At 44.3% G+C, this 17101-nt stretch overlaps 1 protein-coding gene across 3 annotated transcripts in view; it reads right to left on the bottom strand.

Moving 5' to 3' along the window:
- Nucleotides 1–4150, bottom strand: part of ZDHHC9 (zDHHC palmitoyltransferase 9) — a 40225-nt gene extending 36075 nt beyond the window's left edge. The window contains exons 1-3 of one of the 3 annotated variants that reach the window (XM_077146373.1): nt 3942–4150; nt 3506–3574; nt 2032–2333 (exon numbers count right to left, since the gene is read on the bottom strand). In XM_077146373.1, coding sequence (XP_077002488.1) covers nt 2032–2198 — 167 coding nt within the window. In that variant the 5' untranslated portion in view covers nt 2199–2333; nt 3506–3574; nt 3942–4150. The remainder of the gene's footprint in view (nt 1–2031; nt 2334–3505; nt 3575–3941) is intronic. The other 2 variants (XM_077146374.1, XM_077146375.1) reach the window with 2 other exon arrangements.
- Nucleotides 4151–17101: the final 12951 nt, after the last annotated feature.

Here is a 17101-nt window from a genome sequence, read left to right as displayed (position 1 = left end):
TTCACAAACACAGATGCCACCATTCTCTTTGGTTAGATTTACACTTCCCCATTCCACTATTCAGCCAACACATCTACTTCCTTCTGCCTTCTGCCTCCCATTATACCTTCCTCCATCCTTACCTATTAAAATGTTTACTCTACCATACAGATAGCTGGAACTCTTGGGAGTTTACAAATAACCTCACCCTTCATAGCCAAGAGTTGAGCACAAGAAATAACTTGGGGAAATATGCTACCTTGGTAGAAGCCCCAACTCATCACCATCAAACAGTAACTTGTTTAATTATAAACTTCTTTCCACAGACAGTTTTCTTCAGAGGTCTTCAGGGACCTGAGTGGAACAGATCCAAATCAGACACTCTCTTCTGGATCCCAGGTACCAAAAGGGCCAAACTCCAATAGCTCCAAATTTCAAGTTCTCATGACTGATCAAACCAGAGGTTGCCTGGGCCCTGAAGTACCGAGTCACTCAGAGTTTGGAAACAAATGTTATTTTTGTTGTGAATGGTTCTCACCATAAAAATTTAACCACAGAGAGACAGAAAGAGCTAGTAAGTCAACAGGGGAAGGAGTGAAAAAGAGGAAGAATGATAGAGTGCCGAGATCAGCTTTGTACTTCCAATGAGAGTCAAGGCAGGAACAAAGCAAAGAAAGCGCAGAGATAAAGGTGAGGGGAGGGGAATATTAAATAAGAATACTTAATAAATTAAATATTATGCATATGTTGCCTGACTGAATGTGCTCACTTGTACCATAAAAGTACACACACACTCAGCCATGAAATGCAGACTGCAAAGCAGTGGAAAAGCCTTCAGCAACCTGTCTGACTTTGCCAAATGCTTCACAGCAGCAGTCGCAAAAGAGCCTTTACCAAAGAGCTCCTCTGACCTTACTTTCCTAGCCCTATTATAAAATGGGTCCTCCTCCTCCCACTGTTGTTACTCGAGCCAGCTGCAAGTAGCAAGAAGTCTGGCAAAGCAGCCTAAAAATCACTCTTGATGCACTGGGAAAGCTTGAAGCCATAAGAGAAGAAGGACAAAAATGAGCCCCAAGAGACTGAAGCTCATTTTAATTACCCACAAAGGTTAGTCAAATAGCCCCCTTCTATCTACAATGGCCACGCCCCTGTACTGGAGGTTCCATTTTCAGGTCACCCACCTACATGAACTATAGCAGGCTCATATCAGGTGTGACTCACAGTCTCACACACTTTTTGGCAACTTGGGCCCTTGTCACAGCAATCCCAAAACAATTAGCATTGCTCCCATCCCTAGAGTGTACAGTATTCTCAGCACATCTAGTAACCGTGGCATAATACCCTAGAATCCAAACTGGCTACCCTCCCTAGACCTACACAGACTTTTAACAGTAGCTCTAGTACTTAGGCATTAATGCATGGAAAAAAAAATAACTCCAAGGCGGGTATCAGGCAAACACAGAATAGAGAGTTGTTTATGTTGAGTGACTTTGCAGGAAAGAGAGAGCAACTCACATTTAATAAACACCTATGTGCCAGTGACACAGCTAATTGTTTTTGGCACAGCTGAGGCTGGGACCCATGTCTGCAGGTTCCCAATTCAGTTGGCTTTTCAATTTAACAGCTAGCCTGAGAACTGAGCCCTAAGGAAATAGGACCCAGAAAAACAGAATAGGTGAGTATTGCTGAGAGGAGTTATTTCAGTGAGGAGTGCTTCGAGGATTTGGAGAATGGGGAAGAGGCAATTTGTCACCAAGTACCTAAGGAGAAAGACACACTGAAAAAAAGAGGTGAATAATAAAGACAAACTCTTTATTTCCCAAGCTTACCTGGGATAGCCCCAAATCAGTGCTATATTAAATGGGTATCAAAGGGCCTTGGTCTCTTTAGGAAGAGCTCTCTGCTATAACTAATGAATTCACACGATGTATAGACATTTCAAGGGGACAATGAAAGTCATCCAAGGACCATTTACATTCTCCCCAGAAAGAGGATTATTCCCCTGGACCCAAAGTAACCATAATTAGGCAACCCTACTCAACGGAAACTCACTCAAAGGCGAAGAAGAGTGTACAGGTCCCCAGGATGAGGAAGAGGGTCAAGTAGAAGATGCCCTTTTGCCGGGCCATCATGACGCGGCCATCACAGCAGAAGGTGTTCCTGCCTGGGAGTTTCTCCCATTTCCGAGTCACCTTCTTTCTCACCACCATCACCGACATGATTAGAATTCCTGGTCCAAAATGGGCTTTGTGATTACAAGAGAGAAGAAAGAGAGGCTGAGCCCAACTTCGAAATCACATTGCTTGCTATTGCTGCCGCTGGGTCACACATCATCAAAAGTTCAATTTCTAGTCCTAAGAAAAAGCACAAAAAGAAAAAAATATGAGGTAGGAATAAGAAATGCAGTTCAACCCTCCTTTCCCAGAGGCAGAAAGACGAGCAATGCCTGAAACGGTGGGGGTAGGAAAGTAGGAAAAGTTTATTTCCGATCTGTGCTTGTTCTCTAAAAGGAGAAAGGTTAAAGGTTCTGCAAAAAAGAAGAGGGGCTAGTACTGCTCCTTAAATAAACCACTCTGCTTCCAATACAATCACTGATGATCACAGAACTTTGGAACTGGAAGGAATTGTATAGGCGACAGTCCCAATTACTTTGTTTTGTGAATGAGTAAAGTGAGGACCAGAGAGAGGAAATACCTTATCTAGTGTCACAAAGTGGCAAAGCTGAGTTGAGAAAACATGTCTGTTGACTTCCAGACTAGTGCACTTTCCACTATACCATATTGTTCTAAAGCTATCATTAAAAAAACTGTAAAAATAATAGTAGAGCTTCTGTCCTTAAGAAGCCATTCCCTCCCCTCCTCCACTTTTTCACCTTCTTTCTTCAATTAGCCACTCAAAAATGAATCACACCAGAGAACAAGTCATCCTCTGGCAGGGGTAGGGGATTCTGGACACTGTCCATACAGACACACATTGTATTGACTCCCAACAGATTTCCCCTAATCAAACCCTCTGTAACTTCCAGAGTCCGGGAAACGAAACCATCCTGCTGCACCAGCCTAACATTGGTGGAAATCTTAATAAAACCACATCACAGACCTGTAGGTGAATGGCTGACTTAAGCCGGAGAGGTTCTGGTAGGGTTGGAAAGTGATGGGTGGGGATGGGGGGAAGGGATAGCAGCAGCTATGAAAAGTCACAAAGGGGCTTTCCGGGACATTTCAGAGGGTCCAGAAGTCCCATCTCAACGTGGTATCCTGAATTCCCAGGCCTCGTTTCTCTCGGTCACTGCCACCCTTCTCCCCCTCTCAGGTGTGGTATCAAGGCCTCTATTTACTGACAGCACATGCCCCACGCTGGCAAGAAATGAGGCGGAAGCCTGCAGCTCGACTGACGAGAAACGACCGACTCGAAATCGTTCCCGGGCTGGAGAGGGCAAGGCTCCAAGACCAGAGGAGGTGCAGGGCAGGGCAAAGGGGAGGGGGCCCCAGAGGTGCAGAGGACACTTCCTTTGTGTACAACTAACCTGAAAAAACAATCTCCTCCTGATACGCCGGGCCCGCGGAAGAAGAGAGACCAGGAAGGGGAGCAGGGCCTGGGAGAACAAAGATCAAAATCCTGGGAGAAGCAGCGCCGGCCGACCCGCTGGGTGCCCGTGGCCGCGGGCCCGGGGAGGCCCGCCCCGCCTCAGCCCCGCCGCGGACCACCGCCCCAGTCGGGTCGGAACGCGCACCACCTCCACACGCACACGCATCCCCGCGCTCGTACACACACACACACACACACACACACACACACACACGCTCCCCACCCGCCCCGCCACGTGCAGTCACCCCGGGCCGGCGGGGCTGCCGCGGAGTTAAGGAGGGCAGCGCCGACCGCCCCTCAGCGCGGCGGGGCCGAGGGCTGGCAGCCCACCGTGCGGCCGAGCCCGGGAGACCCCCGCCCCCACCCCTCTTTACCTGAAGGTAAAGGAGCCCAAACTCGGCCAGGCAACCGAGGGCAGGGAGGGAGCTGTCCCCAGGGGACCCCGTCGGCCGCCTAAGGTGGCAGCGACTTTTCCTCCCCTGGCCGGGAGGCTGCCTCCTCCTGACCAGGGGCCCCAGTGGTCGGGGCCCGAAACCAGCTGTGGCAACCGCCCACCGCTGGCCGAATGGAACGCTCCTCACGTCACCAGGTCGCTCCAACAGTCGCTGGCCCGCCATTGGCTGGTAGGCCTCGGCGCCTCCGCCCCCGCCACCCCTGTCCCGAGCTACCATTGGCTGACCCGGACGCCACTCGACGAAACCCCCGCCCCTCTCCCCCACCCATCTCCCGGCTACATGCCCACCTGCCAAGCCGCTGCCAACCTCCCTTTGGGGTCCCAGCGCCAACGTGTCAAGTGTTGCCGAGTAGTCGAGTTGTAATAGTTAAGCAGAGATGGACTCGAAGGGTAGTGAAAATGAGACCGGGATGGGCGGGGCCCAGCCCCTCCCCCTCTTCTCTCTCTCTCTCTCTCTCTCTCTCTCTCTCTCTCTCTCACACACACACACACACACACACACACACACACACACACACACACGGTGAGACGCTGAAGCCACACCAGCTCACAGATCCCAGGGCTCACACTGAATTAGGTCTCCCCTGGGTCTCTCCGGCCTTACTTGCATTAAAATCCACCACCGCACAGGATTTTACTCTTCATCAGCCTGAGGAGAAGTCCTCTGCCTCCCAAGTCCCATTCATTAGCTAGGGACCCCAGCTCTGTCCCAGTCACCCTGACCTGCATCTCTAAGGTTTTCAGAGCAAAAAAAACAAACAAACATAAAAAGCAACTTGAAAGGGATGACCATCCCAGAGAACGTAAAAATTACTTTGCCCTGCAGTACCAAAAACAAATAACTGACAGTAATGAAGTTAGAAAACTCCATTGATGGGACACAAATACTACCAAGTAGGAAAGGAAGTAAAGATTGCCAAGGAAGTTGTAAATGACTATTATTACATTTTGAGACCTTATGATAATTGTGGAGGGGTGGAGGAGTTCAAGATGCCCACCTACCAGATTGATTCTTTCCTTCTGCCACCTCCCTTCCTCAAGTGACTCAAGTTAGTCACTGCCACAATGAGCCACTGCTACTGACCCATGCAAGTCATATTCTTCAGAGTTTTTATAGCAGAGACGGGAACACAGGTGAGAACCATGGTACCATATTACAGAGTGGACTTCAAAAGGCAGTAGGTCTTTTCCCACTAGTATGGTTCTTGACTTCCAAATATGTGAGAAAGGGTTAAAGGTGATGTCTTGTCAGCCAAACTGTTGAAAGACTGTGCCTATAGGTCAACAGCTTCTTTCCTGAGCTTGACTAAATTTCTCTAGTGTGCAGGTTGTTGGAAGCAATACACAAGAGACTGCCAAAGCTCTTCCTGAGGCAGTTTTTTTTTAAGCTTGTTGAAGGACCACATACTTGGTCAGAAACTATTTCTCCTTTACAGTATCTGGGTTCCATATGAAATGAAGCTTGGAGCTACATAATGATAATTACATTTGACACTTTCATGGAGCCCTTCAATCAAGAATTTTTAAAGGATGAAAAAAATCGCTAGGTAATTCCCTTATGAAAGAGTTATAATTAATTTGTAGAGGAACATATGTCTTTTTAAGCTTCTACTGCTCCTTAGAACTTACACTGATTATAACCATTGATCTATTCCTTATAAACCCGAAGGTCAGTATCATTGCCTCTAATTGTCCCCCTTTGAATTCTGGAGGAGCCTAGTAAGGCACACACTCGTGTGGAAAGGGAGAGGAGCTTCCTTCTGCCCATTGCCCCTGGATTTCCAATTCTGTGTATATCAGGTGCCCTTGGAAAGCCTGGCCACTCCAGCTGCCATCCTCCAAACTGTGGAACAATAAAAATACAAGTGCCTGCAGCACCCAAACATACCTTACCCATACCTCAGGTGCAGGTGACGTCTGGGAGTCCTGGAAATAATGTGTCAGGGCAAAACATTCCTGAGCTCTGCCCTTCCCTGCTCTGGGTCACATTCCCTGCAGGATTAAGTGGCTATGTAAGTCAGGCTTGTTTTACTACAAGCTGTTATTATTTGTGCTCACCACTAAATAAAAACTTTCCATAGTACTTCCTTCTAGGTAATTACATCATTTTAGATAACCATTAAATTCTCAATACATGCACAATAAAAAGTGACTATAAACAGATTTTTCTTTTCTTCTCTCTTTTCTTTTCAACAAAACTCCCATACTCTATGCATCCAAATCAGTATTGACTCCTTTGAGGAGAGTTTCAGTCTCATGATGAGCACTAGAAACATCAATGGAATATAGTCTTTGAATGTATGACAGCTCATGTGCGGTTGCATGTGTTCTGGCATGCTCATTTAAAATACCTGTCTCCACCTTCATGGTTCCTTTGTGTGTTTGTGGGTGTATAGGTGTAGAGTGCTGTTTGAAGGGCCCCAGATACCGAGTGCCATCATTGCATTGGAATATGCCTATTAAGTATTGCTCCAAAGGCTCTCTTCTGCAACTACCCAGAGACCCACTGAGTACTACATCCAAAAAGAGACCCCAAAAAATCAGCCCCCATTCTGAGTTTGAGCTCATGATGGCCTTTTTTTCCCTCTGTTTCCTCTAGCCTCAACCCTCCCATATCCCCTTGGCCACCTCCCCACACATGCATCCTTTCCTATCTTATCTACCTGACCTGCTCTCCTCTCACTACTTTCTGGGTATAAATAAATATATATTTGTAGAATTAATTAATGAGTAAAAGAAAGAATCATGGAATGTCCTACCCACACATGACCAACCAGAATTCCTAAGCTACATCTGTTTCTCTGAGTCCTGAGTTGCTATCATTGACCCAGAAGAAGCAAAATGCTACATATAGTAGAATGCACATAAGCTGTGGAGCCAGACAAACCTAGGTTCAAATCCTGGCCCCGTTCCTTACTAGCTTGTGTAAACTTTGGCAAGTAATATATCCCTTCTAAGCCTGATTCCCTATCTGTAAAATAGAGATAATACCTACTCCATAGTGTTACAAAGGGAATTAGAGAGAATATGTGCTAAATGTTTGGCATATATGAGGAATACAATCAATACTGGGTGTTATGATGACATCTGTGTAATCACCCTCTCTCACCTCCCCCTCTTATCCATACTACCAACTCTGCCAACTGGAGGTAGAGAAGTGAGAAGAAAGACTCATTCCTCAGACTTATTCCTCGCTTTGTAGAGCCCATGCCATCCATGTGCCACCAAGTTTTCATAGCTTCTAAATTCCACCACTGAATTTAATTATCTGGCTGGCTGCTTGGTTTCCCAATCCCCACCCCTACACACAGCTTGTTTAAAGCTTGGACAGCAATCTTGTTCTAGCTGAATGGATGCTCTCTACCACCATTTTCTCAAGTTAATTCTCAACATTGTTGCCAAATTGTATCTGTTTCAACAGGAGAGAGATAAATCGAATCTCTTTAATTGAATACCTCCTCTGTGTTCACAGCTTTGTGCTGGGATTGTTGGTTCCTGTCAGAGACTGAGCAGCACATTGAAGATGCCACCGCAGAAAAGCTAAATATGCAGAAAGCCCAATAAAAATTGCCTAGGGTGGCAGAGAAGGTGTTCACAATGCACCTGAACTGCCCCAAACCGCGTGTGATGGATTGAATTGTGTACTCAGTTTGGACATGTTCTTGGTCTTAGTCTGCATTCTGGTGAACGTGAACTCGTAAATAATATCTCTGCAACATATTGCTTAAATTAAGGTATGGCCTAACTGAATCACGTTAGGCTTTTTTTTTCTGGATTACTGCAGTCTTTTATAAACAGAGTGAAACTCCAAAGGAGGAAGAATCCATGCAGGAGCAACCAGACACTAAAAGTCAATGGAACCTGGAAGAAAAAGGAGAAGACACCACCATGTGCATTCCCATTTGATGGAAAAGCAAAGGACCAAGGATCCAGCAGCCAGCCATCTGAAGATGCCACAGTCTTCTGAGAGAAATCATGGCCTTGCTGATATCTTGATTTTGGACTTCTCCTGGCATCAAAGCCATGAGCCAATAAATTTCCTTTGTGTAAGCCAATCCATTGTACAGTATTCATTTTAGGAGCTAGGAAACTAAAACACCAGGCCTCTATCTGCCTCTGAAACCTTTCTACTCCCACGGTTCTTCATCTCTTTCTCTCTAGAATATGGCTTTCTGACTCCATCTGGAATGGTTTTAGGTACTTGAACCCTTAACACCAGCCCCAAGACTATCCTTTCATTAAACAAAAGTCATAATTACATCAAAATCATTTATTGAGGACCTCATCTGAGCCAGGAATGGTACTATGTGCTTTATAAAGATTAGGTTCCCAGATTATGGTCTAAACTTGATGTCCAAGTAAGAGCATCTGAATCTGACCTGGCACAGTCCTAGTCTCTAATTCTGCCCAGCCCATTTATTCCAGGAACCGATCTCAAGAGATTGCATAGCCCTAAAAATATGAACTAGTTTATCAGTCAATCATTAAGTATGTATTGAGCACCCACAGTTTGCCCAGCCTGTGCTAGGCACTATGGGAAATACCAAAGTAGTATATGACATGATCCCAGCCTCAAAGGAACTTTAAATAGTATAAGGGAGGCTTCTCCTCCTTTGGAGAATGCCTGAGCTCATCTTTGAGCATGTACCTTTGTGTGCACTAAAGTTTTGAATTGTACACACTAACTAGTCTTTGGATTCTCTGGCTGTACACGATGACTAGTCTTCAAGTTCTCTCCTGGGGCTGTGTTTCTTGTGGCTGAAATAAATAATAAGGGGGGAGGGATAAAGGGTAAAAAAAAAAAAATTGGGTAGATTGAAATACCAGTGGTCAATGAAAGATAAGGAGTAGGGATGTATGAGTTTTTGTTTTTTATTTTTATTTCTTTTTCTGGAGTGATGCAAATGTTCTAAACATGATCATGGTGATAAATATGCAACTATGTGATGATATTGTGAGCCATTGATTGTATACCATGTATGAACTCTATATGTGTGAAGATTTTTCAATAAAAATATTTTTTTTTAAATAACCTGCAGGGCAGGTCATAGTGGCTCAGCAGACAGAGTTCTCACCTGGCATGCTAGAGATGCGGGTTCGATTCCCAGTGCCTGCCCATGCAAAAAATAAATAAATAAAAATAAAAAAAGAACCTGCAGCTGAGTCAAGAAACTTCATGGTATCAGCCCCTGGTCAGGGTCTAAACTTTTCCAAGAATCCCTGTAGCTTTCCAGCACCCAGCAGAGAATTCCCAGGGTTCTCTAGCATCAAGTTTCTTAAACTATTTGACTGTACACTGACTAGTCCTTGAATTCTTTCCTGAGACTGAGTCAAGAGCCCTCATGTCACCAGCCCTTGGTTGAGGTCTTGATTTCTCCGAGAACTCCCAGTGTTGTCCAGCTTCAGCTTGGCAACCACGAAGGGTTCCCATAGCGTCTCCTACAGGCAGAGACACACCAGAAGAACAGCAAAACACAGGTAATTGTCCTTCTATTCTCACCAACTCTCCCCTTGTATGCTTCCTGAGACACTGGGACACTTTCCAGCTAGATTGCCCAAAGAGGAAGAAGCTAATTTTCTTCTGAAAACATAGCTTGGGCCTAGTATCAATTGGAGGATAGAGAAGCTTGGCCAAAAAACAGCACCCTAAGGTTTAACACTATACTGCAACTAGATCTCTTCTCCAGGAGTTAAGGGAAGTGGACTGAGGATCCATATGTCAAGGCCTTCAGGACCTTTTACCAAAATCCTAACTAGCAAGGGACCTGTCACCTGTGTTACGCCTATGACTCTGATACCAATGCACACATTCTAGATGACCCCCTCTTAAGCTCTCAGCTTGATAGAATGGGAACCCTTCCTGCAAACCCGGAGGCTGCCCCCTCACCAGTCCATGAAGCTGCCAAGCATCCTCCCACTGGCCTAGTAGACCACCATCCCCCATCTTACCAATCCTCCAGCTCTCCTCAGGGGAATGGTAGTCCTGCTGGAGTTACCCAAATTAGGGCCTCCTACCACCTTCCTCCCGACAAACTTCTCCCTCTCTGGAAGGTAGCAAGTGGAGACACAGGAACCATCTGGGTGCGTGTGCCATTTTCTATGACCAATCTGGCCAAATGTAAAGAAAACTCAGGGCATATTTGGAAGACCCAGCCGAATTCAGGAGGAATTGCAGTCTCTTTCACTCTCCTTTGATCTTACCTGAGGAGGCATTCACATTGCCATATCCACCTGCTGCACCCCAGAGTAGAAACTCCATATATGCGCAGGGGCCCAAGCTTATGCTAACAGCAGCCCAGCCAAGCCATTATCCAGTAGGATAATAGCGACCCTAACTGGATTCACCAATGAAAGCAGGCAGATTTAAGACACCAAGACCATATTATTGCCTGTCTTGTGGCAGGAATGAAAACAATACACCATTAAACCAGGAAATTATGATAAAATCAGAGGGGTAATCCAGGAAAAAGATGACAACCCTGTTCTACTCCAGGGATGCTTAGTAGAGGCCTTGAAGAAATACTCCAACACAGACCCTAAATCCCAGGAAGGGAAAATTTTATTTGGGACTCACTTTCTTAATCAATCATGTTCAGATATTCAGAGGAAATGACAGAAAAGGGCTTTGGGACTGAAAACTCCCTTCAATGAAATACTATACAATACCTTTAGTGTTTTCAATAATAGAGACAGAGCTGAAGAACTGGAGAAGGTCCATTCAGATTAGCAACAGAACAAGAGACAGGCTCATTTAATAGCAGTTGCTATAAGTAGCAACCTTCACCCTCAGGGTAACCCCAAAAGCCAAATGAGACAGAAAGGCAGCTATGTCAAATGTGGGAGATTGGGACATTGGAACAAAGAGTGCCCTGGCCTGGACGAGCCACTGGAAACTAGTCCTTGATGCGAAAAAGGAAGGCATTGGAAAAGGGACTGTCCCCAGCTCCAAAGGGAGAAGAAATCCCACATCAGTAACGGTCTTGAGTGGGGATTTAAGGGGTTTGAGGTCCCAAGTGGTTCCCACTTCACAGCTAGTCATAACCATGGAGGAGCCTCAGGTTACCTTTGATGTAGTAGGTAAGATTATTACTATTATTATTATTATTAACTTGTTAACTGATATGGGAATTACTTACTCTGTCCTTAGCCATCACTCTGGAAACTTGTCCTCAAAAACTTGCACCATGGTGCAAGTTGACAGTAACACAAAGACCTGCCAGTTCACACCACCCTTAAATTGTAAACTAAGGAAGATTCTCATAAATCATGAGTTCCTAGTAGTCTCTGGGTGTGCAACCCCTTTACTAAGCAAAGATCTCTTACAAGCCTTGAGGTTTTTTTGTTTTGTTTTGTTTTTTGCATGGGCAGGCACTGGGAAACAAAAGGCCGTTAAGTTTTAGATACATCCTTTACCTTCCTTTCGCTTACATGCAGACTCATCTTTACCTCAGTGTGGTCCAGCAGGCATTTAATCTCTTTCTCTTCCTAGATCTGTGTCCCTCATTGTGAGTAGTCTGAAGCATGGCCCGCTAATATGAAACTCTGAACTGCTGTACACCTATTTAAACTGCAACTACACCTTTTAAAACACTGAGGACTCCCACCCCTGTCAATATCACTATCACATGACAAAGGGTACATCCTACTGTCTTTATGCTCCCCAGGAAAGTTACATTCCTAAGGAAAAATGTCACTTGCAGTGGGAGCTACCCTGTTCTGCCAGGATCAGCCAGGGGACAGATGCAAATCCTGCACTGTCTTCAAACTTTGTGTCCAATGCTAGTGTCAAACTCTATAACTACCTAACATGGACACAAGAAATAGTCTGGGATAAAAATCAATGTATCATGTTCAATTCTAAAGACAAATCCCTAGAGCCCTGTCTTTCAGCATATAATACAGCACAAATCACCCATGAGCAAATCAAATTCTCGGTGGCCACATCAGCAACCAGCAGAAGCACATCTTGCAGACCAGTAAGCAACCTAACATTCACTGTTTTTGTAAAATCTAATCAGGGACTACCCTTTGTGGGCATAAAACCTACCTTAGTTTGCCTCTGTGGTGGTCAGAAACATGCCCTTTAGTGTACGTGGCCCCAGTACTCAATATAAAAACTGCAAATAAGCTTTTTCCACTCCCAACTTCCCAACCTGTCATCCCAAACCAGAATAAAAGAGCGGTCTAGTTCCTAATCCCACTCCTAGCTACCATCGGTATTGGAGGAGCTATAACTCCTGGAACTGCAGGAATAGCCCATGCAGAGTGGGTCCACCATAATCTCCTTTAAACTATCCACTAGCACTGAGCGAACAGCCTCCACCTTAACCCTTCTCCAATCCCAAGTAGATTCATTACCGGGGGTCTTCCTCTCTCTCTTAGAACACTGCTCCTCGACAATAGCATCATGAATCACAGTACAGATTAAACGCCCTTGTAAGACGTTTACAGACAACCAAGGGGTCAGACCAGAATAGGAAAGATGCAAAAAAAAAGCAATACCCAACTTGTGGTATTGAAGTTGAGAGCATGGGTTATCAGGTCGGGGCCGATTGTAAAAGGTCCTAGATTGTATGCTTTTACAGCAGTCACATATATTCAGGAGCTTTAACAATTATTGCTAAATTCTGAGATATTTCCTCCTTTCTCCCCAGTCACCCAAGGGGACTTTGCTATACTTTTTTATTCTCTGCCCAAATTACTCTGTGATATATCACAGCATCACACTAACCTGTACAAACCAACAGGATCGCACGCCCTATTCAAGATTCCATGTAGTTATGGAGTTCAAATAAACTGATCATACAAGTTAAATTTGTGTGTGCTGGTTTGAAAGGATGTATGCCCCCTAGAAAAGCCATGTTTTAATCAAAATCCCATTTCACAAAGGTAGAATAAGCCCTATTCAATACTGTATGTTTGAAACTGTAATCAAATCATCTCCCTGGATGATGTGATTTAGTCAAGAGTGGTTGTTAAACTGGATTAGGTGATGACATGTCTCCATCCATTTGGCTGGGTCTTGATTGGTTTATTGGAGTCCTATAAAAGAGGAAACGTTTTGGAGAATGGGAGATTCGGAGAGAGCGGAGAATGCTGCAGCACCACGAAGCAGAGAGTCCACAGCCAGCGACTTTTAGAGATGAAGAAGGAAAACGGCTCCCAGGGAGCTTAATGAAACCAGAAGCCAGGAGAGAAAGCTAGCAGACGACACCTTGCTCACCATGTGCCCTTCTAGGCAAGAGAGAAGCCCTGACTACGTTCACCACGTGCCTTCTCACTTGAGAGAGAGACCCTGAACTTCATCAGCCTTCTTGAACCAAGGTATCTTTCCCTGGATGCCTTTGATTGGACATTTCTATAGACCTGTTGTAACTGGGACATTTTCTCGGCCTTAGAACTGTAAACTAGCAACTTATTAAATTTCCCTTTTAAAAAGCCATTCTGTTTCTTGTATATTGCATTCTGGCAGCTAGCGAACTAGAATAATGTGCTACCCAAAATATAAATTTTGCACCAAGTAAACATCTTTAATCTTTCACACAGAAGTTGAATTATAAAATAAAATTAATAAAATAAAAATTATAAAATATGAACCGTATCATCCCTTGCCCCGTATTCTAATTTACAATAGTTCTATCAAAATCAGCTTCATTTTTATCTCTAGTTGAAGTCTGATTGCTTTTTCAACTTTTTAAACAGTTGCTGTATGAGGCAGTGCTGACTTCATAGTTTCAGAGCTCTAACTCTGAGTCTCAGGTGTCACATACATACCTGAAGTTTCAGGGAACAACCACGTTATACTAAAATAGCTCAATATCACAGAGATGGTGTATTAGGGTGGCTGGAGGGAAGTATCTGAAACTGTTCCGCTGTGTTCCAGTAGCTTTGATTCTTGAAGAGGATTGCAGAACTATATAGCTTTTACAGTGTGACCATGTGATTGTTTGAAACTCTTGTATCTGATGCTCCTTTTATCCAGGGTACAGACAGATGTGTAAAAAAGTAAAGACAAAAAAATAAGTAAATACTGGAGGTGGGGATAAAGTGTAAAAAATTGAGTAGATGGAAATTCTAGTGGTCAATGAGAGAGAGGGGTAAGGGGTATGGGATGTATGTTTTTTTCTTTTTATTTATTTTTCTGGAATGATGCAAATGTTCAAAAGATGTTCATGGTGATACACAAATATGGGATGACATTGTGAGCCATTGATTGTATACCATGTGTACCAGTTTGAATCTGTGCATACCCCAGAAAAGACATGTCATTTAATCCTCATTCAGTATTGCTGGGTGTGATCTATTTGATTATCCATGAAGAAGTGACCCACTCAATTGTGGGTGGTAACTTTTGATTAAATGGTTTCCATGGAGGTATGTCTCCATCCATTCAAGGTGGGATTGCTTACTGGAGCCCTTTAAGAGGGAACCATTTTGTAAAAAGCTACAGAGCCCATGCGGCCAGAGACCTTTGGAGATGAAGAAGGAAAACGCCCAGGGGGGCTTCATGAAGCAAGAAGAATGAAGAGAAAGCTAGCAGACATTGCCATGTTTGCCATGTACCTTTCCAGTCAAGAGAGAAATGCCGTGTGCCATCGGCCTTTCTTGGGTGAAGGTAACCACCTGTTGGTGTTTTAATTTGGACATTTTCATGGCCTTAGAACATGTAAGCATTCAACTTAACAAATTCCCCTATTTAAAAGCTATTCCATTTCTGTTCCATTTCTAGCAACTTGCAAACTAGAACAGATTTTGGTACTGGAGAAGTGGGTGCTGCTACAGTTTGCAAATACCAAACATGTTGGAACAGCTTTTCAAATGGCTAAGGGGAAGATATTGGAGGAGTTGTGAGGCACTTGATAGAGAAGGCCTAGAATGCTTTGAAGAGACTGTTGGTAGAAATGTGGACTCTAAACCTCTGATAAGGCTCTAGACAGAAATGAGGCATGTGTTATTAAAAACTGGATGGAAGGTGACCCTTGTTTTAAAATTGCAGAAAATTTACCAAAACTGACTGCTGGCTTTAGATGGAAGGTAGATTTTAAAAGTCATGAACTTGAATATTTAGCAGAAGAGATTATCAAATTAAATGGGGAAAGTGCAGCCTGGTTTCTCCTTGCAGCTTACAGTGAAATGTGGTTAGTAAGAGATAAATTGAGAACTGACCTCTTGGGTACAAAGAAACCAGAAATTGATGTTCTGAAAAATTCTGAGATTCCAGGAAGGGAGATCCCAGAGAATAGTGCTCCACATGAGGATTTAACCAAATGTGGAACCAGTCAGCCAGTTCAGAAAAAGCCAGGATTGGAGATGGAGTTATCCAGGAAAGATTTGTGGAAACTCCTTTTGTTTATGGGCATGATCCGAGGCTACTGCACAGAAAGCCAACAAGAGTGCTGTGGTATCTGTATAAATGCAACAACTGCCAGTCTGGACTAAAGGTCTCAGAAAAGGGACAAAGTGAAGGTAAAATAACTTCAGAGGCAGAACTATGGAATCTAAAGTCTGAAGTAAGAAGCCTCGGACCAGGAGAGGAGACACACACAAGAACTTGGAGAGGGTGAGTTTGACCCAAAGGCAGAGGGTGGGCCTTCCACCTTGTTGCAGTAGAAGTGTTGTGCTGCCTCAGGCCTTGGAGAGGGTGGAGCATATTCCTTGGGGATTGGGGAGAGCCTGGCTGCCACCACATGGAGGAGTTGAGCATGTGCCCCGGAGATGGCAGACAGCCCAGGTGTGGCCCCAATGCCTGGAGAGGTGGAGCAAAGGAAAAGGTGGTCTCCCCAGTGTCCCCCAAGGTGCATCTGGAGAGAGGCGGGTCACTGTGTAGGCCCTTGGAAAGGGTGGGACTGCTACTTTCCAAAGCCCTGAAGATAAATGACTCTTAGACTTTGAAATCTAATGAGCTTTGCCCTTTAGGTTTTCGAAACTGTTGAGTCTGGTGACGCCTGAGTTCCTTCCAATTTCTCCCTATGGAGATGGGGATATGTATGCTATAACTGTCCCTCCTTTTTATGTTAGCAGCAAATAACTTGTTCTGAGCTTTACAGGTCCACAGCCAGAGAAGAATTTTGCTTTGGGACAGACCATCCCTGTAATTGACTGTGATGAGATTTTGTACTGTTTCTGACTTTGTATTGTATTTCTATTGTTACTGAAATGATTTAAGGCTTTCTGATATTGTTATGGAATGAATGTATTTTGCATTTGGAAAAACATGTCTTTTTAAGGTCCGAAGGGTGGAATATGCCATTTTGAATCTGTGGTGTACCCCAGAAAAGCCATGTCCTTTAATCCTCATTCAATATTGCTGGATGGGAGCTTTTTGATTATCCATGGAGATGTGACCTACCCAATTGTGGGTAATAACTTTTGACCAAATGGTTTCCATGAAGGTATGTGTTCATCCATTCCATGGAGGTGTGTCTCCATCCATTTATTGGTTTTCAACTTTTGGCATCCAACCTAGAGACAAATCACAGGAAACCTAATTATGATTGCAAAGTATAAAGTTAATATTAACAAAAAACATAAAAGCATACCTATGCCCTATACTGGGCAAGATGGCAGTATAGGGAGGTATGGAATTTAGGTAGTCTTCTAGGGCAACTACTAAATAGTCAGGAACTGTCTGGAACAAATGTTTTGGAGATTTCCATAACTGGATACATTTTGACCCCTGTCTGGAATGGGTGGAAGGGCCTAAATCACAGCACAAAACTGTAAGTAAAGTCTCACAAACTGTGGAGACTGCCCCCCACACACACACACACACTGTCATAGCAGGTTGTTTTGGAGACAATTCCCCATGGGAAAAAGACGCAGTCTCTACCAGGAGTAAGGCAAGGATAGTACAAGCAATCTCCAATTGTGGATTTAATTAACACATTTGGACTGCTAAATACAAGCTCTGGGTACAGATAAGCCCAGAGCAAGCACAAAAGGAACCCTGATGTCTTTCCTGGCAGAAAAGAGTCAGGGTTGATGAACAAAACAAACAAACAAACACAGATGCTTTGGTTGTCCCTGGAGTTCAGAATACTGGAAAAGGGCTCTGTCCCAAGAAAAGGGACACATAGAGCC

The sequence above is a fragment of the Tamandua tetradactyla genome, chromosome X (genome assembly GCF_023851605.1).
Source record: "Tamandua tetradactyla isolate mTamTet1 chromosome X, mTamTet1.pri, whole genome shotgun sequence".
Taxonomy (NCBI): domain Eukaryota; kingdom Metazoa; phylum Chordata; class Mammalia; order Pilosa; family Myrmecophagidae; genus Tamandua; species Tamandua tetradactyla.
The sequence above is the reverse complement of the archived record's forward strand: the minus strand, read 5'-3'. Positions and strand labels throughout refer to the sequence as shown.